Source organism: Colletotrichum fructicola (genome assembly GCF_000319635.2).
Source record: "Colletotrichum fructicola Nara gc5 chromosome Unknown KSG_Nara_v1_contig09, whole genome shotgun sequence".
NCBI classification, from domain to species: Eukaryota; Fungi; Ascomycota; class Sordariomycetes; order Glomerellales; family Glomerellaceae; genus Colletotrichum; species Colletotrichum fructicola.
The window spans coordinates 3832944-3857657 of NW_027094059.1; the positions used below are offsets into that span (position 1 = coordinate 3832944).

A 24714-nucleotide genomic window follows, 5' to 3' on the forward strand; every position below is an offset into this window, starting at 1 on the left:
GGGTCAGTCAATTGGCGTCATCGAACTCACCGCGATGTTGATAGAGATTGTGTTAGTTAACTTTAATTCCAGATAACATTGAGGAGGATTGGTCAAAAAGCCCGCCAGCCTGCTGGTCGTCTCTTTCCATGGTAATTTTACGCGCTCTCTGCAATTATCTACTAATCGGGCATCGTGTACTGCTCGTGAGAGTCGATCCAACCCAAGATGGCTTTCCGAAAGTCACCGGTGTGGGGCTTTCGGCTGCTTGGCTACATGAAGTCCACACGCAATTGTCAGCATACCGGTAATATTGTGAAGATCTATTGCCTTAGAGACTCGCAGCCTGGTGTGTTGGCAGAGGTCCCGCATTGTAGGATGGCCTCTGGCATATGCTGTAAAGCTGCATGCCGCCTCGAATCCTTCATTATATGAAATCATCGCCAACGCCGCAGCCTTCGAGCCATCGGAATCACTGTTTTCGTGCCGTTTCTGAAGATTTGATTCGTGCAACTCATGCGGAAGTGACAACTTTCCGACTGCATGCGGCTTCCCATCTTCCCGAGCTATGTAGAGTTACACACATGACCCAATCAGGCTGAGACGAACAGTGTAGTGTACTAATAAGACTTGTTGCACCCGGCCTCGTTTCACGCAGGGTCGCAGTCGCCTGTTCCCTTGTCTAAACTTCTCTCCTGACTTAGCACGATGCAAATATGCAAGATTCTCAGTGTCCTCAGCTTGGCCATCGAAATAGCCGGCCAAACTACAACATGCTACTGGCCTAACGGTATAGCCAACACCGCAGCGAAGCCGTGTCCTACACCTCGAGGCAAAGCAGCGGCAGCCTGCTGCTTCGATAACCATTATTGCCTGACAAATGGCCTTTGCATGGACCCAGACGATGACACCCTGTATCGTGGCGCTTGCACCGACTCAAAGTTTGGAGCAGAAGGATGCCCAAAATACTGCGACAGATCTGAGATTTCCGGCGCAGGTATAGCAGATCGTTATGGCAATATTATATCCACTACTCGCTAACTCATGAATGTAACAGACCCTGGCAGACATATTGGTCTTTGGGGCTGTGAACCCCCCGCGGTTTACGCGTGTGGCCAACCGAACGAATGCCTTCAGGCGAACTTTACCATCGAGCAGCCTGGCAAAATCATGTTGAACACTGCCGTCGAGTCGGATCTCGGAATTACAGCAACAGCCACGAGCTCTAGTACTCCATCGTCGTCAGCGCGAACCGAACTGAACAATGGAATCTCTGCGGGTGCTGCAGCTGGCATCGGGGTTGGGGTCGGCGTGCCTCTCGCCATCACCGTTGTGGTTCTCAGCTTCTTGCTCGTGCGCGAGAGGAAGAAGGTCAAAGCCGCCGAGGCTGCGACCCCGATGGGGGCGTTTTCAAGTCCTGATCCCAAGGACGGCCCACCGCCCCCTTGGGCTCCGGGACAGCACGGTAACGCCGTCTCTCCTGAACTGCCTACAGCGACTCTTCAGGCGAGACACGAGCTCCCTCAATGATTTAGCAGAGGGCAAGGTGAAGAGTTGGAAGGTGAAGCAAAAGTCGGGAATGCTTCAGAGAGATCACCTTTTCGTTTATTATAACATAGGAAGATGGACAACTCAGCGAGTTTTCTTGCTGTGCCATCTGGCCCAAGTCGTTACATTTACTGCTGCCTTTTCCATCATTCGTCTTATCATCGTTACCTCTAGCTTTCATCGTCCCCCTGCTTCCTGTTGTCTTCCGTTCTGGCTTCGGGCATGTTTCAAGTTATTAATGGGTGTCGAACTGTTTCTTGCCAGCGACGAATCCACCCCCGAGGTGAAATATAAATAATTCTACTCCATCGCACTAAGCAATGGCTTGGCCAGCACTCTTTCTTGTTTCTAAATAAGTACTTGATTGATTCTTACTCCACAAATACCACCATTATATTTTCTTGATGACGTCCCGTTGAGAGTTTTGCTAACCGTGTAGTCTTCGTTGGCTATCCGGCCAATGTCCCCTTTGAATCTATTCGTAGCGCAACTAGTTTTTCGATATGGCGATATAAGACGACGGCGATGGACGACGGCGACGGCGACAACGACGACGACAGTGATAGCGACGACAATAACGATAGCGACGACAGCAGTAAATTCAGTCGGTTTAGTACGGGCGATAATGGGGTCTCAGTAGGATATATAGATTACCCGCGTTTGTAGTGGACACTGCCCGGGTAGCTAACTAACACCGCCTAGATAGCAATACTTCCCCTTAAATATACATCATCTCGATCGACTTAGACATGCCTCTTTTGACCTTGGGAGTATCGACAGATTTGCCAACTTGCCTCGTGCGTCGAATTCCAACCGCTTGTTCATTCTGCTTTGGCCACGGCCACCAGCCCTCAAGTGGCAAGTCGTCATAGATAGCATTAAAATTGTTGTTCTGATCATGCCGACAGTAGTGGCAGATGAGCTGGCCGTTGGTGTTCCAGGCCTCAGCTTTCTCAATTTGGTCTAGTTCCAAATCATTTACCTTGAATCTTGCTAGGTCGCTTTGCTTGTTGGCAGCAACTTCAAGTTTCGCTGTCCAGGAAACTGGAGTCCGGGTGTCGGATAGATAAAACGTGCGTGAAACTTCTTGCTTGTACTGTGACAATTCATGGTCGTTGACTTTCATGTCGAAGTGCGAAGCCTCTGAGTGAACATTTTTGGGGGACCAATGAAATCCGCCCTTCATCAGACCGACGATATTCCCGGTTTTAACGACCAGTCTGGCCATCCAAATTGCATTTTTGCCGCTCGCAAGAACAGGGTCACTGGCGAGAACGATGGCCAGCCCCACGGGGATGGATTTCCAGCTCTTTGAGTTGAAGGGCTGATGGGCCACGTGTATGACTTTCAGTAATCCATCTGCCTCTGCCTCATCTAGCAGCTGTTCATATGTATCGTCGTCCATTGATCAGAAGGCAAGCGTATCTCAGAGACGGTGCGAAAGATTCCTTATTGTAAGGTGACGCTGTATTGTGCCAGACATGGATCGTCCGAGAGAAGGAGGGAAACGCGACGATTGATAAGTTACAGAAAGCAGAAACCTACTTATATATCCTGCTACTAACACCCTATAGAGACTTCCCGTCAAGTGAACCTAGATCCGTTGGACGGGCATCATCTTGACAAGATGGCATGTGAAATGTGCGAAATCACAGGCAGGGGAAGATTTGCTGCTGGAAACCTTACCGAATTAAGTTCACCCTCAAACGCCGCAGAAATTTGAATGGAGCGATAGAATATCAACAGGAGTATGGAATGAGTTTCGGCTCATCTCTCTTGAACAGTATTGCTACTACTTCGCTGTGGACCCAATCATTCGCGCGGGGAACGACTGCTAGTCAAGAGTTTTGCTAACCGGGCAGTGCCCATACACACGTGTGTAATCCGTGTATCTTACTAATCCCCCTATTATTCCTTGATATCGCTTATATAGACGCTGACTGCCGTTATCGTTGTAGTTGTCGTCGTCGTCTGTCGTCGTCGTCAATCGTCGTCGTCAATCGTCGTCGTTAATCGTTGTTATCATCATTCATCATCGTAGTTTATCTTCATTATTAGTATCGTTGTTTCTATCGTTTTCTTTACTACATTATCATTATAGAAGTATTAAGCACACCACTGTTAAAGGTACAGGGAGCACTGCTCGGCTAGTAAAGCTCCTAGGGTAGTTAAATATCGCCAGCATCCTGACTGATATACTTGATACAGTTGGCAAAACGAGTCTGTAGGCTTGAATGTAACCCTCCGTGCTTTGATTCAAATCATCCTGCATCCACATCGTTCCTTGTGGGTGTTCACTCAAGACGTTGGCATTGGACGAAATATTCACAGTATTCAAGGAAGATTTTGCTTCACATATAAACTAAAGAGCATGTCAGCACTTTCGTTATATCAGTCTTAGTAAAGTTGTTAAAACTTCGTTGTCTATAAGGTATGCACACAATTGTCGTGATATCCGTGAGCTGTTGACTGGAAGCGGTTTTTGGTAGGATGCGCAGCACTAGTAAAGCTGTTGATAATATCCATGGATGCAACTGAGACAATCAGAGACCTGAAGATGTATCAGGCGGAGATGAGAGGCTATGCCGTAGCTGAATGGGCTTACTTGCGGCTGATAGGGGTAGCGTGAGCAGGCTGGCAATGCAGCTAGTGAGTTCTGCAGCACCCCTCAAAAAGTGGGATTCCACATTTCAACACTTAGTACCTATGCATGGATTTCTCTCTCTGATTTTGCGCCATCTCCGGTGTTCCTTTCTCGAGACACCAACATCTTCGCTAATGAGACCGTTAGAATTTGCTTGCATGGCTCATAATGTCATATCAACACACCCAACTAAGTGGCCCTCGACGGACCAGGCTCCTAGTCCTCCACCCCGCATATAAAGCCGGTGAAGTTCTCTCCGGATCACTGATTGAATTTGGCATTCAGATCTCTCGAAATTCCGTGATAGAAGCTTCACATCACTTTGAAGCCTTGTCGTACGTGTGGGGCCCACCGAGCTCGTCACATTATCTCCAGCTCGGGGCGTTGATCTTGCCCATCACCGCCAACTGCGATGCGGCACTAAGGCATCTGAGGAGAGCCTCCGAGGACCGTAACCTATGGGTCGATAGCATTTGCATTGACCAGACTCCTGGTGGAGTCCAGGAGCGTAATACTCAGGTTGCGATGATGGGCGATATCTACCAAGTCGCTGAAGACGTCCTTGTCTGGTTGGGAAATGGCGACGCTAAAACGGATGCATTCTTTCTTCATCTGAAACGTTTATATCTGCTGCGAGACGATTCTTGGGAAGACTTTCGAACCGAGTTTTGCACCAAGTTCATGAACCAATGTGGTCAGTTCAAGTTGATTTCTTGCCCCATGATCTATCCTCTTCATTCCAGAACAATGCATGCTCATATTATGTCAGATACTAGATGGGGGACATCAGATGCTCAAACGATTCGCGAGATAATTGAGGACGTTCTTGGACGGCCCTGGTTCGAGAGAATGTGGACTCTCCAAGAGCTTCTTCTTGCCACCCATGCTACCATACTTTGCGGGAAACAGGTAATTGCCTGGGACACCTTCTGCCAAGCTTTGGAGCTTATGGAGGCTATATTCTCTCTGTCTAGCAAAGGGGTGAGGAACTTTGTTAATTGCTTTTACGCCTATTCGGATTTTCGAGATATTTCTGGCAGCACCAATGACCAGGAAATTCAACGGAGCCAGTCCGAATTGGCTGGAGCAAATGAGGAGGGGAAGTTGTCGAGCCTTGTACAACATGCCAGAATTCGGCATGCCACCAACCCAAAAGACAAGATCTTCGGGCTCTACGGCATTTCTCAGAGACTCGGACAGTCATTCCCAAGTCCCGATTATACACAATCAGTGGCCAAGATATACACGGAAGCAACGAAGGCTATCATACGGCACGAGAACACCCTATGGCCGCTGGATAATGTGTGGAGTGGAAACCGCCAGAGTGGTCTGCCATCCTGGGTTCCTGACTGGAGCGACGACTATAGATGGTTCGACGATGTTTTGATCGAGCTAGGAGGCGTTCCCCTGGACTCTGCAGACCGAGAGACTACAACTCACTGGGAAGGGCCGGTGGATGGACAGAGCTACGAAATCAAGTTCACTGGTGACGACGGCATTGTTCTGCAAGGCCAAACACTTGGTGTGATCGAGACGGTTTTTGACGACCGCGACAGAGCGCTTATTGAAAAGGACATCTTGGCTGCGCAGCGGCTATCCGTTGAATACGAACTTACACTAAAGCGGCATGGCGCAGAACGGATCAGGTTCTTCAGGCGCATCTACGCCGAATGCGACAATGCTGAGCATGCCGAAGCCTGTCTTCTAGCATTCTGCTGGTTATTGCTGACTTACAGCCCGAACCAACCCAAGGAGGGCTTCAAAAGAGGGTTCAAGGACCTGCATACTCTCTTCAAATCCACACTCCCAGGTTGCGAGGAGAACCGTCGGTATATCTTCTCCCAAGCCAGGGAAAAGCTTCAGAAGGCACTCAACGAGCATCAAAGACACCCCAAAGTGCTCGCTTTCGTCGACTCGGACATTGACGCAGCAATAGATGTGGTGTTGTCCCTACATCAAGGCCCGGAGTACGTCATCCGTTCGACGCCTGAAGATGCGAGGCCGGGATCTGTCTTCCGCCTGCTGGGCTCTGCAACAGGATTTTACAGAACAATTCAGGGTCTTTCTATAAACAAGGCAGTCTTCATTGCGGACTCCGACATTATAGGCTACGCCCAGGGGCGTGTTTGCGTGGGAGACAGTGTTGTCAAGTTCTATCAGGCCTCGTCCCCTTCGGTCCTGCATCCTTGCGGACCGCACTATCAGCTTCACTCTCCGGCGGTCGTAAAGACGGAAGGTGCTCTCAGTGACCTTCTGGACAGTGCTGTATCAACAACTTACAAGACCCGATGACCCTTTCGATAGGAAGGATGACGGGGAAGACGACGAGACCGGCGAGGAGGACCAGAGTAACGGTGACAAGACGGAGGATGAGGATAGTAACGAAGATTAAAGTAAGAAAGCCACAGAGAGAGTAGTGAGATAGAACAGGATATTGAAGGTCTTCGCCCAGCTGACGTGAGGTATCAGATCGGATGGCAGTGACCAAATAGGTATCACAAGCTGGGAAGATATCTCCAGCGTTCGGTAGCGACAGGATTGATTATTCAGAATTCGGTCTATATTATCCGGACTACACGTCATGCTTCGAGCCAAGCAGTCGTCCCCAAGGGGTATCACATCATTACCATTACCGACCTCAAACAGAGGCACCGTCGTCAAACGCCTTCTCCTTCTCGCTTGGCTTGGTCTTGACACTGCCAGCTGTCCACTGCCGCATCTTCTTGCCCCAGAAATACAGGACTGGCAGACCCAGGGACAGAACGATGATGGTCTCCGCGTAGAGGGCAAAAGTTTGGATGGGTCCCTTCTCCGCGATCCAGATCGTGGCTTTTGAGGCTAGGAAGAATGCGATGACGATGCGCAGGGACGAGACGTTAACGAGCACCGGCCTGTTATACATTAGCAAAGATTCTCAGAGGTGCGTCACAATCATGACTTACCCTGCCCACTGTGGGTAGCTTTCCACAATGAAAACGCTGAGGATGGTCATGGTCATAAGGAACGAAAAGACGATCAAGAACGAGCCTACGAGGAGAACGCTCCAGTGGAAGTTCCTCTCACCCGCCGTTCCGAATATAAAGCATCCCGCCACACCAGTGACAAGCGGCAAAACAAGGTTGGCGAGGTGATGCTCCGGCTCACGACTACCACCATTCCACCTCGTCACCGCGTTGGACATCTTGTCAGCCACCGGACCACCAAAGACATACACCAGCGCGGAGGCCAGGAAGAAGGGTAGCACGGTGAGACCAGTCCACTGGAACTCCCAGCCCTGAGCAAGCAGCGCGAATGGCGTGATCTGCTGCGCGGCCTGGTTGTTGACGATCATGATGCTGTTGGCGAGGACAGCCCAGATGATCGCGGGGAAGTAGGTGGAGCGGAGGGCGTCGAACATGGACTTTGCGGCGCGCTTGAACTCGAAGCCGTTCTGGAAGACGCCGATGTTGGTCCAGGTCGTGCGCGGGGTGAAGGTCGTGAAGTCGAGCTCGGGTCGGTTTTGGCCAGGGGCAAGGGGGAAGATCTTCTGGCCACCTGGATATAGTTAGCATCTAGTGAGCACCAGTGGAAAAGCCAACATACTGAGTTCCGCCTGAGACCTGGTCCACCTAGTCTCGGGTAGGAAGGCGATGAGAAGAGCCCATGCCAAGATGCCCAAGCCCGAGGTGATGTAGTACATCCACCTCCAGGTGTAGTTGGCAGACACCCAAGGGGCCGCAACTCCCAACCCAATGATGATGATACCCTGACTAGAGACAACGGCCGACATTGCCTTGTTCCTCTGGTGGATAAAGACCATATCCTGAACAATCAGGGGGATCAACGCCTCCACGGCGCCAGCACCCAGACCCATCAGCGCTCTCGCAAGTAGATGCTGGTGCAGACTGGTGCTGAACGCGGCAAACAGACCACCAGCCCAGGCAGAGGTAGCGGCGAACAGGAGAACGGGTCGGCGACCGATCCAGATGGATGTTGGCACGAGGAAGTAACTCGCGATACCGTTCGCCAGTAGGGGCATGGTGGCCAGCAGCGAGACCTCTTCGAGAGAGGCGGGTTTGACGCCGGCCGGGACAACGGACATGGGGTTGATGTTGAGGCCGCTGCCACCGCTTGCCTTCTTGAAGTCGAAGGTGTTGATGACATGGGGATCGACGCCGGAGTATTCGAGGATGAAGATGGGGAGGAGACCACCGATGACAACCTCTGCTGAGAGGGCGAGGGCGCCAACTGGATACAGTAAGTAGGCTGGTCTGTATCTTGGTGTTCAAGACTTACAAAAGCACAGACAACCGATGGCTGTCCACTTGCGCCAAGCAGGAAGGTTCAATGGATCTACGACGATTAGCTGTCGTTGACATTCAACGAAGAATGGAGTTTCTCACCCTTGGGATCGGGCGTTGGCATCTGAGAAGGAGTCAGCCACCATTCGACGGAGAACAACACGCAGCACTCACAGGAATCAACCTCAACTGCCCATTCTCATAGAGATTTGTCGTACCGACGACCAGCGTCTCGTTCTTCTCCAACACACTATCCGCATCATCAAACTCTGACACACCGACGGTCGACGTCTGCTTCCGAGCGGCCTGCTCTTCCTGGAGCGGCCAGTTCGTGTTCGACGCCATATTGTCCGCTTGTACCGTCGATGGAGAGAAGTCGCGCAATCCCAGCCCTCCAAAAGAATAAGAGAAGGACCCTCCCTTCTGAGGTCGTGGGAAGTCGGCGGGACGCTAACGCAGCCTTATACCATTCAACGCGCCGCCGCCGCCCCCTGCAGCAGATCCGGAAAAGCCTAAGAAGAATGGACACATACAGGGGAAGGGGAGAAAAGGGAAGAGGCGAGACGGAGGCAGGCAGCCGTGCGTATCGTTTGCCCAGGGCCAAAGGCGATGTTGTCGAATCGGAGGCTTGCCCCCGAGTGGTCTAGGTACCTTGGAAACGTCCCATCAGGCGAACCGTCAATCTCAGGAACAGCCGCGAGGACGACGATTAGGCTACATGCGACTGTTCGGCGAAAGTACCACGATGTCTTCTTCTTGCTTCTTCGACGTCTGTTCCCGGTGGAGTTTGCCCAGCCCTCCACATCCCGCCCGGCACCAGCTCGAAACTCATCCTCAATGATCCCCAGCACATAACGGTTCTTCACCTGCGTGGGATGTCAGTCTCCTCCAGCGTGCCCCCGGCTCAGCCAGCGACCGTGACATGTTTCTGCTTGACAAACGTTCGTCGCCGCGAGACGAGACCAGGAACCGGGGTGTTTAAGCTTCGTCTGCTCGAGCGCAAGGGGGTGGGCCGTTGTGCTGCATTCGGCAGTTGGACGCTACGCCCTGCAAGAGGGTTGGACGGGCCGGGGAGATAGGACGATTTCTTGGGTCTTCTTGCATCCCTACCCTCCTCCTCCTTTTTTCCCACCTCATGATGGGGTTTTTGTTACAGGGTAGAACATTGTCGTTTTGCAGAGAATGTTGATGCGTTCTGTAGGGTTCGGGACGCTTTTGCGGCAGCGGGGGAGGCTAAGTCAAAGTGATGGAGAATCCTTTGTGAGGGAGACAAGTCTGGGGTGGGAATGTTGTTGGTTTGATCGCCGTTCGCGCGCGCAAGAGACCCTTGCTTAGTCGTCATTCGATGTCTTGAAAGTGCCCCCTTTTTCCAGAGAAAACTATTCGAAATTCAATTACTACTTCGTACATGCTTGGTATGCCCTACGTATGGGGCCGTATGTAAGGTACGCAATGGATGTGTGTCCCTTGCATCGACCCGCTGCAGGATCTGGGTCAATCTAGAGAGCGCCCCTAGCGCTGCGCCGAATTTAGAAAAGAACACAAACCTAATAGAGACCTCTTGTCCAACGGTCGATGACCTACAATCACCGAGAGAGTCGGCATCTGCTTCCCCGGAAGACGGGATAAGTTTCTTCAGGTGTCAGAGCTCCGGGCGTTGGATTTCGTAAACAACCGCGCGCTAGATCACAGCAGTCCAAATCCCATTGCACGGCACCGCTAGACTTCAGACCAAGTTTCTTTCTTGATGAAATGCGGTTGAGACGAAAAGAACGTTGCACCCAGCCACGAGACCAACCACTGGTTGGGTCAGTTGGATGACACTCTCGAGGGGGCCCCAGGACACCTTGACTCGCCGCATGAACATGGCACCACACCCTGTTACAGAACCCCCCGGTCCGAGTGCCTCATCGCAAACACAAGCGTGTTCTCGACCACGAGTTTCTTCTTCAACGATGCCCACGCACGGACAACGCTGCAACGACGTGGGCTAGCTGTTACGCATTCCATGTGCTGCATAGTCGAGTATGCACAGAGGACAAAAGTATGAATGCTTTACGCAATATCAGCCGCGCTATTCCAACCCGCCAAGACGCTATCAGGGTTACATGCGATGTGCTTGTTGGACAGTGGATGTGCCAATGGTTTTCGTCAGCCGGCGATCACTTTCAACTCATCTCTATATACCGCTAGCTTTTCATCCCACATCCGCCGTCTGGTGTTTCTCCTGCTCTGCCATGACTTCATGCCGGTGAATATCACGTTTCGGCTTACCAGAAAGCCAGTCTTCTTCACATTTCCCGGGCAGTCAGTTTCCCTGCCAACGTTTGCCAAGACCACTGAACAGCCGACACCCTTCGTGATCGTCGCCAGCCGGCGCTCAGTATGTCGTGTCTGATGTTTCCTTCGGATGATACCTGGCCGTCGGCTCATCCGTTCTCTGCCCGGCGTCCACTTTCCGGCACTTTTCGGCGAACGTGGAGGTCTGGAGCTTTGAGAGATACATGCTGGGGCACGAATTGATCGTACATTGTGTCGTAAATGACTGGACCTAGTTTCGCCTTTATCTCTAATTATAAATAAGCAACATAAGGAATATTGGCACTGTCGAGATACGACGGCAAAGCTTTATGGAAATGCAACGTCGAACCAACATCGAATTCGACTTACTCTCTTATTAAGCGGCTTTTCTCGCTCCAATGATCATCTGGTCGTGCAGAACAAAGCCACGGCAGATGAGAAGAATGTTGCCGACGCAGATCAGACGCCACTTGGCTAAGCCCATGCAGCCAATGAACCATCATGCCACACGGCTAGTATCGCCACGAAAGTCATTTCAAGAGTGAGTGTTGCAATTGATATTCCCAGGAGGTATTTCCACTGTCGAATCTAGAATACATTCGTCATACGCGTTTTGCCAACCCATTCAACCGTCTCAGTCCTCTATTAGTAAGACTCTTTGTGTTTGTGTGTGTATCACTCTGGTCCGTCACCGGTGTCCATCGCCGGTGTCGTCGTCGGTGTCCGTCGCCGGAAAAAGCCCAAAAACGCCATGCTCAGCCGTGTCATTCCATGCGCACTGTATTTATTATCCATCGGCGACATCAGGCCGACCCTGCTTGATTTTCTGTGTTGAACGATGCGAAGCCATCTAGTAATCAGCTATCGCTACCCAGCACTCGGGCCAGGAGGACGTAGAAGAAAATGAGACCGCCTGCGACGAGGAGCTTATTTTGGTTGAGCCAGCCGCGGCCGGCGTCACGCTGCTGGACGACGGCATCGACGACAGCCTGGGCCTGGTGGCCGCTGCCAGCTCCAATACCGAGCTGGGGCCCACACGAGGCCCCTGCTGGGCCGCCGATCTTGTTCCCTGTCGCGAAGTCGATCTTATTCTCCTTCATCCAGTCCCAGTTCGCCTTGTCGACTTCGGGCCATTCGCCGCGGAATTTGGCGCCGCCATCGCCGGCCTTGACGTTGCCTTTTTGTGTGTTGGACTTGGTATGGGAACCACCACCGGTAGAGTTCCACCATTTTGTACGCAACGCCAGCATCTTGCGTTCAGCCTCAGTGCTCGAAACGGAACCCGTAGTCATCTCTTCGCTCGTCATGAAAGAAAGCAGGCCGATAAGAATGGTGGAGACTTCCCACGCGGGGTTGAAGGATTTGGGATGGAAGTCGGAGATGGAGAGGCAAAGTCGTGTGGATGGTTGGAATCGGCCGGATGGGGTGTGCATTCGGATCGCTGGGGGGGCGAAGGGGTAGTTTGGAGGGAACACGAGAGTTCCCCAGTACTGGCCGCCATGATACGGGGTGTTTTCGGGGCCGGTGATGATGTAGTGCCACCTAGTAACCGGTTAGGAGGAGTGTGTGAGACTAGCATGAGAGAGCATACTCAAGGATATTTGAGTCGGAGGGATGGGCCTCGATGTATGGCGGAGGGTTCTCGGAGATGGTCTTGTACTCGCGCGTCAACTGCAGGGCGGCTGTCAGTGCTGATGCAACGTGGTGAGGGAGGGGAAGAGAAGACATACACGCTTCTGTGCGGCTCTGCTGGCTGCCATGGCTGAAGATGTGCGGAGCGAAATCCTAGTGATCCGGTTTGGGGGCGAGCGAGAGGAGTATTGAGATGACGATGACGGACCACGACGTAATCAGGGACGTACGCCTCAAAGGCCTGGCGGGCGGTCTCTGTGAAGGAAGACCAGCGGGTGAAAAAGAATGTGGGAAAATAAAATGCACAGACTGAAGAATAGAGGAGAAGTTGAGTAGCCGCGCAGCTGAGCCTGTGGGAGAGGTCTGCTGGGCTTTGCGGTTGGGCTGGAGCTGGATGGAAATGGAAGCGGGTGGTTGAAGGACGGAGGATCGGAAACACTCAGCAGCGGACAGCGGACAGTGGACAAGTTGGGGAATGCGGCGAGGCTGTGACAGGCACAGGCGCATAGGGTAGGTACGTACCTACCTTGGCTGCAGTGTACGGATACAGATACGGTCTACCTGTGCAAGCAGCGGAGGAGCGGCGCGGTGACTCCGGCCTCCAGCTGGCAACGCTCCACTCATTATGTCACCGCGCAGTGTGCACGCGAGTGCCTCAGCCACAGAATTTCCACCAACAGCCTGCGGGTACAGGGTCCAAGCGTCTACCTGTGTGGCTGCGAGACGTGGCTTGAGCTCCAAGGTGTGGCGCGACCTCTTGGACCCATCACAAGCCACACCAGCCAATCAGACAGCCCCCTGTCGCGTATTCCCGGCCCGCGTTCACAGTTGGTGCAGGTCGGGTCCAGTCCAGTGTCCCTTCCAGGTCCTTTCAATTGGGCCCGGCGCCCGTGCTCCGCCGTTGCATCTCGAATTTCAACCCGAAGCCTGCCGACTGTCCCTCCAGCCCACCTTACATCGTCACCACAGCCCGCTACGATGGCGTCTAACCCGACCGACAAGCTCAAGGCCGGGCCTGACGCTCTCCGCAAGGAGGCCGAGTCCTCTGCCGCCTTCGAGAACCTGCAGGAGGAGGCCAAGATTAAGAGATTCCAGGCTCTGGCAAGGACTGACCCGGCCCGTTATGCTGCCAATCACCCATGCTAATGCGCATCTCAGCTTGCAGAGCAGAACTCCCAGCCCATGACCATCAACCGTCTCCAGGTCCACGGCGCTTCCAACACCCGACGCGGCTTCCTCGACCCCATCTTCGAGCCCCTCCTGACCGCCGAGGCCAACAGCTCCTCGACCCTCGGCGAAGTCGCTGCCCGCCTGGGTGATGCCAAGGGCAAGCTCGAGAGACTGGGTATCTTCCACCCCGATCCCAAGGTTCACATCAACGGATCCGACCCCGCCGACCCCTCCTCCACCCCTACCGACGTCGACGTCGACATTGTTGTCAAGGAGCTCTCCCGATACAAGATCAATGCCGGCACCGATGTAGGAAACAGCGAAGGCTCCGTCTACACCTCCGTGCTCTGGCGCAACATCTTTGGCGGCGCCGAGCAGCTCACCGTCAATGCGAGTGCTGGAAACAAGACTCGGTCCGCTTACAGCGCGAACCTGAGTGCTCCTGTCAACAGCAACCCCGACACCAGGATTTCTCTGGAGGCACTGGCATCTACCACAGACAAGGCATGGGCTGCCCACCAAGAGGCTGTCAAGGGAGGCAACCTCCGCTTCTCCTGGCTGTCTGGCAAGAGTGTGCACTCGCTCGAGTACTCTGGTGTCTGGCGTCAGGTTACTGGCCTTGGTGACAACGCGAGCCCCTCTGTCCGCGCCGACGCCGGCGACTCCGTTAAGAGCTCCATCAAGCATACATACTCGCGCGATGAGAGAGACAATGCGCAACTGCCTCAAAGCGGCTACCTACTTAAGTCCGTCTTCGAGCTTGCCGGTGTTGGTCCTCTCGCCGGAGACGTTGCCTTCTCCAAGAGCGAGTGCGAGATCGGTGGCGCCGTCCCCATCCCTCTTCCCGGCATCAAGGGCCGTTCCGGTATCTCCATCGGAGGAGGCCTCCGCTTCGGCATGCTCTACCCTCTTCCTCTCGGTTTCGCCTCCGAAGGAAAGGCCCAGCCCAGCCGCATCAACGACAGGTTCCAGCTCGGCGGCCCTACCGACGTCCGCGGGTTCCACTTTGGTGGTCTCGGTCCCCACGACGGCTCGAACTCTGTCGGCGGAGACCTCTTTGCTGCCGGAAGCGTGAACATGCTCTTCCCCCTGCCCTACAAGGGCGCTGACTCTGCTCTTCGCTTCCAGGTCTTCGCCAACGGTGGCAGGCTGGTGGCGTTGAAGAACAAGACCAAGGGCGACGGCGAGAAGAAGGCCGCTGGCCTCAGCACCCGAAGCGTCGCGGGTAGCATGTACAATGCCCTCAACGACCTGACCACGGGCTTGCCGTCGACCGCCGTCGGTGTCGGTCTGGTCTATGCCCATCCTGTTGCTCGATTCGAACTGAACTTCAGCTTGCCTATGGTGCTCCGTAAGGGCGAGCAAGGCACTAAGGGCCTTCAGGTTGGCGTCGGTATCAACTTCTTGTAGATGCAAGACGGCGAGGGCGGGTGTGGGCATGGACGGGGCTATGGCTGGCGGGGCGAGAGGGGCTGGTGAAGGACGAATAGAGGAAGAAAAGTAAATACCATAGAAACTCTCGAAAATCAATGCTTCAAAGTTCAATGTTCAAAGCTGTTGTCTACCCCTCCATTTTATGTACATATAGAAGCCTCATCTCCATTGTTTCTCTCGTCTAGTTACTCGGGATTGGAGGCACCAAGCTATGTACTTTACTCATGGGTCCTATCTAGACCTGCCATCATATCGTCCACTACTGGGGAAGCTCATGCCGAACCGTCGGGTCCGGAGGAAGTTCCGTTGTCGGCTGCTGCCCATATCCAGGCTGGTTTGCTTGCGCAAAGCCTCCAGGATATTCGTGCTTGGCCCATACCGGCGCGGGTGATGATTCAGAACCTCCCGCAGTTGTCATCCCATCTACTCCCGCAGCTCTCGACTTCTTCTTCTCTCGCAGAAGCAAGACCGTCAGCGCCACAACCGCAATAGCCAGCGGAAGTCCAACGCCAACCCCTATGCCTGCCGCCGCTCCAGTTGAGATTCCGTTGCTGGCCTCCGAAGTCTTCGAGCACACGGCGATGGATGTACCGCTGGGCCCGGCGCTCGTCGCCGCCGCGATTCCGAGATCGGATTCCAACGCTGCGTTGATCAACATCCTCCCTCTAGGACTCGGCATCGTAAAGTTTCCCTTGTCGCAATCGTTCCGTCCGCGACATGTCCAGATGGCATCCTGGAAGCAGTAGTTGACACCGGTATGTCCGCTCAGTGCTGAATAAGTCAGCCTAGAGCCATGGTTCTGCAAAGGGAAAACCTACCAGCATCGCGGCAAATCTTGGGGCATCCGGCCGCTCGAAAGTTCTTGTCTGTGCAGGAGTTCCGGTACATCGTCCACGCATTCGGCTCCAGACAGAGTCCGTTATCGAGGCAGTAGTGGTTGGACTTGCGACAGCACGCGACCACGGCATTGTCTCCGATTTTGGGGCATTCAATGCCGCCCTGGTCAACCGAGCCATCTGGGAAGTAGCAAGTTTCGCCAGTGGCTGATGCCACCAACGTCAGAAGCGCGACAAGTCTGAGGGCGGACCGGTGCATATTCACAATGAAGAGGGATGGGCCGCTGTGTGATGCTGACGTAGCGAAGTATCGGAAATCGGTTTTTTAAATGCCATGTCGCAAAACCCGGCCACTGCGGTTAGGCTGACTTGCCGACTGTGTCTCACTCATCGTATTTCATCGACTTGCGTGTTGCCCGATTAGGAAACAGGAAGTCGTCAAACTATCTTCAGCTCTTGTACGAGGGCCGAGCCTTGGCCCTGCAGATTTGTCTCACTGGCTCGTCACTTCCAGTAGCAGCAACCACTCACCTCTCAAAGCTATGTTTCCCATGACTTGGTTGCTTACATTGAAATTGATTCGCCTCCCGCCAAGCCCGCCGTTGCAACCGAGTGTCGTCTGACAGAGCGCAAAGATCCTCGCAGCAACCCTGACGCATATGCTGGGTTAGTCACTAAAACCGTTCTCCAAGTCTCACCTATCCTCTTCCCACCACTCAATTCCAACATTCAGCTACACCTGCTGTTTCCCTGGCTGGCACGATCAATGAGGCAGCTCGTGCCTCACAGTTGCATCCGTTGCTAACTCCGTTGTTCTCTCTCCGTCTACCCTATGAAGTTGATAATGAGACCGATCTGGTGAAGCGAACAAGTTTGCAGGCTTCGAGGAAGCTTGGTTTGGCATAAGAATTGGCTGTGACAGCAAAGCTGCTTTTGACTTCTTTCTCTCGCGAACCAACAACGTCGCGAGCACAGCAACGCTGATCAACAGTGGTATCCCTATGCCAGCTCCAACTCCTACTACCGCCCTTGTGGAAATCCCGACGCTCTTAGAGACGCCGTTAGGATCAGCCATAGCGGTAGCATTCATAATGATTTGTACTGGACTCTCCATTGAGATGCTAGTCTTGTTGCAGATCCCAGCATCTTCGCATGTCCAGATCTTTTCCACGGGACACCAATTGACGCCTCGATGAGCATCCTCAGCTATTCGGAAATGAAGGTCAGAGACTAAGGCTTTCAGTCGAGGATTTGGGATTTCAATGACGTACATTGCTTCAGACACACTGTAGGGCACCCGTCGGCTCTGAATGTACGGTCTGTACAAGAAGCCCGGTATATGGTAAATGCCCTCGGCTCGAGGCAAAGGCCGTTGTCAAGGCAGTAATGGTCGTCGTAGCAGCACCCTGCGGCCTTTCCCTCCTGGGGCTCGAAGCATCTCTTTCCCCTCGTATCTGTACTGGTATCAGGGAAAAAGCAGCCCTGGCAAAAGATTGTTTTGCTGTGAAGCACAAGTAAGAAAACGAAAATCAAACGTCGTTTCATTCCGAACGCAATCTGGCCAGCACGCTATAGAAGAAAATTCAAATGGACAGTCTGTTCGCCTGGGCCAGGTGTTAAATAGTTCACAGACCGCCGCATGTCTTGTCCCGTTACCTCAGCATAGCAGCTGACACTGTCTTACCTGTTTATGCACTCATTAGCCGTCTATGCTTCAGTTTCATACTGTGCTCATATTGTTTCGAGGCTCTATGCCATCCCTAGTCAAACCATTGTACATACATTCAGCTGTCGCGGCCTGATGCTCAGTGTTGTAGCTGGCAACGTGGCTGGAAGCCGATTCTGAATCCCAGTCGGCTTGTGTCTGGATCACGCCACTTCTCGCATGCGACCTTTCTCATTCGAGATGACACCAGGATTCAATCAAATCTGGGCAATCGGATGGGCTTTCTCAAGTAGTGGCAGGACATTCCTGCAGCCTTAAACCTCAAGGATAATCACACTCCCTCATTACTAAAAGGCTACCTTAGTAGGAAGTATCAGAGGAAAACGATAACGCTTTAACTCATTGCTTGTGTCAAGAGGTAACAGTGAAAGGAAACTACTGTGCAAACCAAACAAGCCGAATTCAAAGGGCGTGCTGCGCGTTACGTCGAAAACGAAGCCTCACAGTTTCAGTGTAATTTAAGAAGGTTGCTCCTGCGATATTGGAGGGAGACGAAGAACTCCTCTGTGCGGGAGGTCATGCCCTGGGGGCGTGATTGCACAAAAGTACTGGAAATCAGCCCAGAGACCTTGACGTCTGTGGCTGAGACTGAGAAGTGTCTTGGGGTTTGCACCGCAAACCACACGTGCTCCAGTAGGGTGGAGGTTTCACCGACATGATGAACCCTATTAATCACCATTTGTACATGTAAAAGTGCATGGTACCATGATAATATGCATGCGCCCTAATTATGTACACTTGAATCATCTTGTTGCCTGAGAGTTGGTCTTCATCTGAGTGACGTGCAAGCAGTTCGTAATGGTTTCACTCTTGGTCGAAATTTACTCGGATAGCTTCTTCACCAAGTCGGCAACCGACTGGACCACGGGGTATTTGGGAAAAGCAGGCTTGTATACCTTAAACTTGTTAACATAGACTTTCATTTGCATCTTAGTAAGAGCAGCTTACCGCTTGGCATCGAGCATTGAAATCGGCCGTGGAACCATTCAGACGAGACAACTCATCCTCGGGGACGCCAAGCTTGACGAGGGTTCCCGACTCGGGTGCAACCTTGTCCCACCCAGGACCGGCAGCGGGTTCCTTGATCCATTCCACAAACCACCCGTGGATGGAGTCAGCCAATGCCTGTTGGGCCTCGGTGACGTTCGACAAAGCCTCAAAACACTCATTGCCGCCATGGAAGAAGGGAACCTCGGTGCCATGAGTGGGAGCAGTGCCAGGAACTCCGACGACATTGTCATAGGCGCCGAAGAAGCGGTAGACCCAAGTGTCCTGTGCGGCACTGCGGAGGTCCTGGAGGTAGTCTACGGCGCAGTTGAAGCGAGCGTCGCCGTACTGGGCACCGCTACGGAGAGACTCGGTCCCATAGGCTGAAGCGTTGTATGCCTCGATCAGAACAGCATCCTCGATGTGCGCACTGTCGGCATCAAATGTGTTGATCCAGGAGCTAAAGTTCGTGTTTTCGGCGCCGTAAACGAGACTGAAGATGGTACCCTCGCCATTGGAGGTACCAGTCAGGAGCGGCACGTGAGTAGCATACTTGCCCGCGGCAAAACGAGCAGCATAGTCGGAATGGCGGGTGATGTTGTCAATGACAGGAGTGAACCAAGTGTTGAAGGTCGAGTTGAAGTTGGTGGTCTGGAAAGCGTAGACGTCGACATCGCGAAGGCAATCGATCTGGCCATCGCCACCAGCAGGGCATCCGACCTCGGTAGCAACGGCGTCAAGGGCCTCGTTGACGGGTGCGTAGGCAGGACCGGACATGGCGTTGGCGCTCATCTGCACAGCTCCCTTGAGCCAAGAGTCCGGGTGGTTCCATAGGTAGTGATCGACCTGGACTGAGCCAGAGGAATGGCCACCGAAGACGATGTGGTCGGGGTTTCCTCCGAATGCTGGTCTGGCGTTAGACTCGTGTCACTTTGATCGGCATTGGCCACTCATGTGAGATCTTAGATGCTTGCTTACCCCGGATATTCTCGTGGATCCAATCAAGGGCTTTCTCGACGTCCAGGATGCTAAAGTTTTGGGACTCTTCAGGGTTGGCATCCTTCAACTCCGCAGAGTGTGGAGAGGCGAAGATGCTCTCGCGAGTGTTGAAGTTGACATAAACAACTCCATTGCGAGCGAAGTTGGTTCCCTGGATCTGAGGATTGCTGTTGGAGCCCGTCACCATGGCACCGCCGTACATGTAGACAAATACCTGTGCGCATTATCGTTCAGTCTTGGAAACTAATTACTAAACCTGTGGGCTCTTGATCCGACTTACGGGCAGGTCATTTCCGTTCGGAGGAGACCAGATGTTCAAGTTGAGACAATCCTCACCCTGCTGGCTGAATGTAGTACCGGAGATGGCCTGAGGGCATGTTGGGCCGTATGACGTCGCATCGAAGGTCGCGTTCGACCGCAGAACATTCTGAGGCGCTCTCCATCTTTGAAAGTTTCGTTAGTCCAGCTGAAAGTCGAAAATCGCAATGATCGACATACCTATTCTCCCCACCCGTCGTCGCCGCAAAGGGGATGCCCAAAAACACCGCATTGCGAGAATCATCACGAAAGCCCTTGATCCTTCCCTGAGGAAGAACGACGCTTGTGGGCCTGGTGATGTTGGCACATGCAGCCACCGCCGCGTGAGGGAAGACAGAGGCCACCGCCAGGACCAAGCTTGCGCCGGTTGTCAAGACATTGACGAGTCCCATGATGCACTCACTTTGTTGACGACGATCGGTGAGGTGCGTGCGGAAGGTGGGAGGACAACTAGGTAGTCCAAGCTGTTGAGGGCGTCCATGCAGTTCATATGAATAACGAGCGATGCTCTTTTCCCTTTTGATGAGACCCCTACGAAGACAGATGTGGGCAGACAGATGGCGATGGTTTGCTGAAGTGGAGAGGGAGCCACAGAACGCCAGGGGTTCAACCCCATGTCAACTCCGCCCATAGGGGGCTCTTTGTGCTGACATTTGCGCTATCGAGAACGAAAAGGTCGCCTTCTCCGGAAATCTCATTTAATGTTGGGCTGGGCAGGCTGGGATCAGGGTCGTTTTCTTGAGCTTCATCCGAAGAAAGCCCACGCATCTCACCGGTGATGCTCCACAGCCGGCTCTGTCGGCGTTAATCCCGCGCGCGGTTCGATGTTGAAGAATTCCAAGATCCTGATTCCCATGTGCAAAACACGTTGGTAGACCTTGTCAACTCCCACGTTGCAGAGCGCCGCTCCCCTGACGCTCTCAACCAGCCAGCCCTAGCGGCTCCAGGCTGTCTCCACCGGCAGAGGGACTCGAGAAATCAATAATGCCGCGAAGCATGCAGAGTCCATGGCCCCATGTTGACTCCCTGTTGGATCCCCTGCCTCGACGGCGGAACAAGCGGGACCGGCGAACTTCAGCCTACGCTACTGTTGGCACTAATTCTTGAACATCACGAGAATCCTGATATGGTCACTCCACGTCTCTCGGCCTCATTGGATCCGATTGACTGGAACCAAAGGTTCATGCGCTGGCGATTTCTGGGACCTGATTGCCCGTCAACATTTGCCAGATGGGCCACGAGGCTCGCAACAGTTGCTTATCCCACAGGCTACGTCGGAATTCCCGCTTCTCGCGCCAAGTCCGGAGGAGATGTGCAGATTTGACAGATATCGTTTCGCCCACGAGGGCAACACCTTGCCTAGCGCTGTGTGGTGCGCCACATCCCTACATGAGGTGATTGACAGGTGCAGAAAATGCACAAGCCATGGATCGTCGCACCATGGCTAAGCTGAATTGAAAACAAGCGTGATGCATAAGGGGGGCCTCTGAACAGCCCCGTGGCCCAGCTACTTGGTCGTGGATCGAGCAATAAGACCTGAGGGGCATCCACCGCCCTTCCTCTTCTGTCTTGTTTGCACAAGTTGACGTGAGGACCGGTCATCTTGCTCGTCATGGCCGAAGGTCTTGGCCAAGTGGTAGGTGCAATTCACGTGTTGGGCATCATTTTTTAAAGCTCAAGTTGCGAGACTTTTCCCGCTCTCTGGTACTGACAGTTTGAGTACTCAGATCTCCTGGTACATCTGTACTGTAGCGGCAACCCTTTTCCTGGTCCTCAGGCTGTGGGTCCGAATTCGGAGGTTCAAGGCTCTAGGCATCGACGATGCCCTCCTGATATTGTCGACATGTTGTCTCATCGGGGACTTGATCATTCAGCAGCACATGTGGAATCTTGGTATGGCTGAGATTCCAAAGGCCACGAGAGAGGAGTTTATTCAGATTATGCAGGTAAGACTCCCGGTACCGGCTGGTGCGACCTAAGGCTTAGAACTGACGAGGCATGACACAAAGATGATCGTTCCTGGATCAATCCTCTACGTGACGTCTCTTTGGGCCATCAAAGTTGCACTTGTAATCTTCTACAAAAGAATCGCAGCACCAGCATCGAGACTTCAGATTGTATACAACGTTGCGATTGGCCTGCTCTTGGCGTCTTGGGCAACTATCTTCTTCCACATCATTTTCCAGTGTTACCCGCACGACAAGAGATGGTCAATGGATCCTAACTGTGAGTCAATAATGGGCACAACCAGACCGAGAAACTTGAGATACTGACATCCTATGACTCTATAGACCAATGCGATCCGAAGGACGCTGAGATCAACTACTGGTTGACGATTCTGTGTAAGAACCCCTCCAATTGATCTTCCTGACGACGCTTGGACTGTGCTAACCCCTCCGCAGTAAACATCGGTTCCGATGTTGCCAGTAAGTCAAGAACATTGTGTTGCTACTTTCCCTCTTCTGACAAAACCCAGCAATCAGCTTGCCAATTTCCATGGTTCTCAAGCTGCAGATGAAGTTGAAGCAGAAGCTTGGCGTCGCCGCCATCTTCGCACTTGGTTTCTTCGTCATCATTGCCAGCAGTGAGTTGAATTGCCTTGATGTCATGCCCTTGCAAATTGATTTCAATCTAATAACCACAGTTATCCGAGCATTCTATTCTAAGAAAATGGAGACAATGTTGACTTGCACTGTGTCTATGATCGAGACAGCTGTTGCAATCATCGCCGCATCCCTTCCAGGTACGCTGACCCCCGACCTATCGTCTGATCATCAGTGGACTGACAGGTTTCTTTAAAGCACTGCGAACACTCTTTCTTGGGCACACCTCGACTCGCGGGACCACATCAAACTACCGCTACGGGAACTACGAACTCTCATCGGCCGCAATCGGCACTAGACGAACCCATCACAGCCGCCTCACAACCACCGTAGTTGGCGGAACACAGATCAGAGACAATGACTCGGACGAGGAACTGTTCAAGGAGGCTGGTCGGTTGAGTGCTTCTGGACGAGGAGCCTCTGTCACACCGACATCGGATAATCCAGGCGTTATCTCTGTCAGCACGACATTCCAAGTGCATCATGGGGCCAACGAAGAGGGCGCAATGTCCAAGGAGAGACTCGAACAGTATCCTTAGGGAGACCGAGATCTTTTTCTGCATTGAACCTCTATATGCAACCCACCTTCACGCTCTAACGTACCATTATGCTTTGCACGCGTCACTTCCAAATACCCCTCGCCTCTTCGAGCAAATACCCCATACGTACCTAGTACTTCACAACATCGCCTAATACACACCACATGATACTGCATCTTGTTTACGCATGGAAAAAGATGACCAAAAAAACTTAATTGCATGATATCAAGTAGTGTCGTTAATTCTTTCGTCGTAAGATTGATCATAGATCGCCGGTAACCTCTCTCTTGTGTCCATGTCCTCGAGGCCAGTTCGGTCCCTTCTATCCTCATGACTTCTTCATTCCGCTTGCAATTGTCTCGTTATCTCTGTGGCAACTACCATCCATCAACGTACTGGTCGCCAAGCGATAGCTGCTTCAAAGGTTGGCAGATCATCGCCAGACACCTCGAAGTTCTTTCCATTCTGCTCCTGCACGGAGATCTGAAGTGGTACGAATAGATTGATTTTCGTACCCGACGCAGCTGCATTGACACACAAGTGCAAAACGTATGTTCGGGCCACGAAGCAACTGTAAAAAGTCGGGAGGAACATTTTGTGGGTGGTTGGGAGTGCGATCGGGATCTGTAGACTTCCTTCCCACGGAGAGGACTGTCCGCCACTATCACCCTGCTGCCATTTGACTTCTACACCAGTCGTTGGCAGTTTGGTTGAAGTGATGTACTTCAACTCCTGCTTGACGCCGGTGGAGTCTCTTGCCTCGCCAAGTTCCGGGAGGGTCTTGATGGGGGCCCCGCTAAACCAGCTGATCGCCTCGAGCCTGATTTGACCAAGACTGATGTCTGGAGGTGTTGCACATGTCGAGTTCGATTTGAAAGCAAGGTGCATTGTCGCCGAAGTCGGAGAAAGTTGCTGTCCAGCGATGTCTAAGACTGCTGGTGCCGGCTGAACGATACTCGCTGTGACCTGGTCCCTTTGTGTCGACAGCAGGCTCTTCCGAGTGTACTTAGTCTTGCTCAGGCAGTATCGGGTATCTTGCTCAGTGATGCTTAAAGGCGGATCTTCCGGGAATGAAGGGAACACTTTGATGGGCTGGCTGATCTCGGTTGCGTGACCTGGCTCAGAAGCACGCTTCTGTAACACACGACCCACGATAGAGTATCCGACTCTAGCCATTACAGGGGACATGTCGTCTCTTTCCCAATCACCCATGGTTGGTGGCAGCCGCATGTGGAGATCTTGGATGTGTCCGGACTCCGAGAGGGTATGGGCGTGACAAGCGTCACTGGATAGGGCGCGAGGGATTGTGAATTCAAACGGAATATGGTAGGTCTGCCCAGCACGAAAGTTTCGCCCTGAAGGGTATGAGTCCTCGTGAATAGGCATGTCCAGCCTCAGGAAATCGTTATCGATGATCTTGGGAGCAGGTAGCATATCGATCCGAGTGTGGGAAGTGCCAAGGAGGGCGATTTGGACGCAATCGAATGGTGTATCCCTTTGGGTGCAAACTGATAGTGTTCCAGAGACCTTGGAGTTGCACGTGTAAATCTTGGACGTGTAGTGGTTGTCGATGCTGATGCTCAGCGCCATCTTGGGCATGTGCATAATGCGACGTGAATCGTGGCCCAGGATAGAAATAGAAGGGATTGAAACAGGACGAATGCACTTGAAGATACAAGAGGAACTGTCAGTCTTTGTTGTTGTTGATATCATTCTCA

At 52.8% G+C, this 24714-nt stretch overlaps 9 protein-coding genes across 9 annotated transcripts; 4 read left to right on the top strand and 5 right to left on the bottom strand.

The window, feature by feature from the left end:
- Positions 1-687: 687 nt before the first annotated feature.
- CGGC5_v015426 (uncharacterized protein) lies at positions 688-1509 on the top strand (the record flags this gene model as incomplete). The annotated part of the gene is made up of 2 exons (XM_032024122.1): positions 688-976; positions 1037-1509. The coding sequence occupies 2 exons, from the start codon at positions 688-690 to the stop codon at positions 1507-1509; spliced, it is 762 nt and encodes a 253-aa protein (XP_031879182.1).
- A 2830-nt stretch (positions 1510-4339) lies between these two features.
- Positions 4340-6655, top strand: CGGC5_v015427 (Heterokaryon incompatibility protein 6, OR allele; the record flags this gene model as incomplete). Its single annotated transcript, XM_032024121.2, has 4 exons — positions 4340-4865; positions 4941-6407; positions 6476-6564; positions 6641-6655. The coding sequence occupies 4 exons, from the start codon at positions 4340-4342 to the stop codon at positions 6653-6655; spliced, it is 2097 nt and encodes a 698-aa protein (XP_031879156.2).
- A 154-nt stretch (positions 6656-6809) lies between these two features.
- Positions 6810-8796, bottom strand: CGGC5_v015428 (putative MFS-type transporter; the record flags this gene model as incomplete). Its single annotated transcript, XM_032024120.1, has 6 exons — positions 6810-7062; positions 7114-7705; positions 7754-8398; positions 8447-8503; positions 8554-8575; positions 8626-8796. The coding sequence occupies 6 exons, from the start codon at positions 8794-8796 to the stop codon at positions 6810-6812; spliced, it is 1740 nt and encodes a 579-aa protein (XP_031879150.1).
- Positions 8797-11609: 2813 nt separating this feature from the next.
- On the bottom strand, positions 11610-12512 carry UBC6 (Ubiquitin-conjugating enzyme E2 6; the record flags this gene model as incomplete). Its single annotated transcript, XM_032024119.1, has 3 exons — positions 11610-12294; positions 12344-12423; positions 12483-12512. 3 exons carry the CDS (start codon positions 12510-12512, stop codon positions 11610-11612), a joined length of 795 nt encoding a protein of 264 aa, XP_031879164.1.
- An 850-nt stretch (positions 12513-13362) lies between these two features.
- Positions 13363-14964, top strand: CGGC5_v015430 (SAM50-like protein; the record flags this gene model as incomplete). Its single annotated transcript, XM_066153262.1, has 2 exons — positions 13363-13504; positions 13550-14964. The coding sequence occupies 2 exons, from the start codon at positions 13363-13365 to the stop codon at positions 14962-14964; spliced, it is 1557 nt and encodes a 518-aa protein (XP_066007533.1).
- Positions 14965-15247: 283 nt separating this feature from the next.
- CGGC5_v015431 (uncharacterized protein) lies at positions 15248-16083 on the bottom strand (the record flags this gene model as incomplete). The annotated part of the gene is made up of 2 exons (XM_032024117.1): positions 15248-15759; positions 15807-16083. The coding sequence occupies 2 exons, from the start codon at positions 16081-16083 to the stop codon at positions 15248-15250; spliced, it is 789 nt and encodes a 262-aa protein (XP_031879152.1).
- Positions 16084-18371: 2288 nt separating this feature from the next.
- Positions 18372-20246, bottom strand: pnbA-3 (Para-nitrobenzyl esterase; the record flags this gene model as incomplete). Its single annotated transcript, XM_032024115.1, has 5 exons — positions 18372-18446; positions 18499-19442; positions 19516-19750; positions 19817-19979; positions 20035-20246. 5 exons carry the CDS (start codon positions 20244-20246, stop codon positions 18372-18374), a joined length of 1629 nt encoding a protein of 542 aa, XP_031879224.1.
- Positions 20247-21466: 1220 nt separating this feature from the next.
- Positions 21467-22996, top strand: CGGC5_v015433 (uncharacterized protein; the record flags this gene model as incomplete). The annotated part of the gene is made up of 8 exons (XM_032024114.1): positions 21467-21490; positions 21582-21800; positions 21864-22080; positions 22146-22196; positions 22257-22280; positions 22331-22438; positions 22499-22597; positions 22656-22996. 8 exons carry the CDS (start codon positions 21467-21469, stop codon positions 22994-22996), a joined length of 1083 nt encoding a protein of 360 aa, XP_031879154.1.
- Positions 22997-23383: 387 nt separating this feature from the next.
- CGGC5_v015434 (uncharacterized protein) lies at positions 23384-24586 on the bottom strand (the record flags this gene model as incomplete). The annotated part of the gene is made up of 1 exon (XM_032024113.1): positions 23384-24586. One exon carries the CDS (start codon positions 24584-24586, stop codon positions 23384-23386), a length of 1203 nt encoding a protein of 400 aa, XP_031879155.1.
- Positions 24587-24714: the final 128 nt, after the last annotated feature.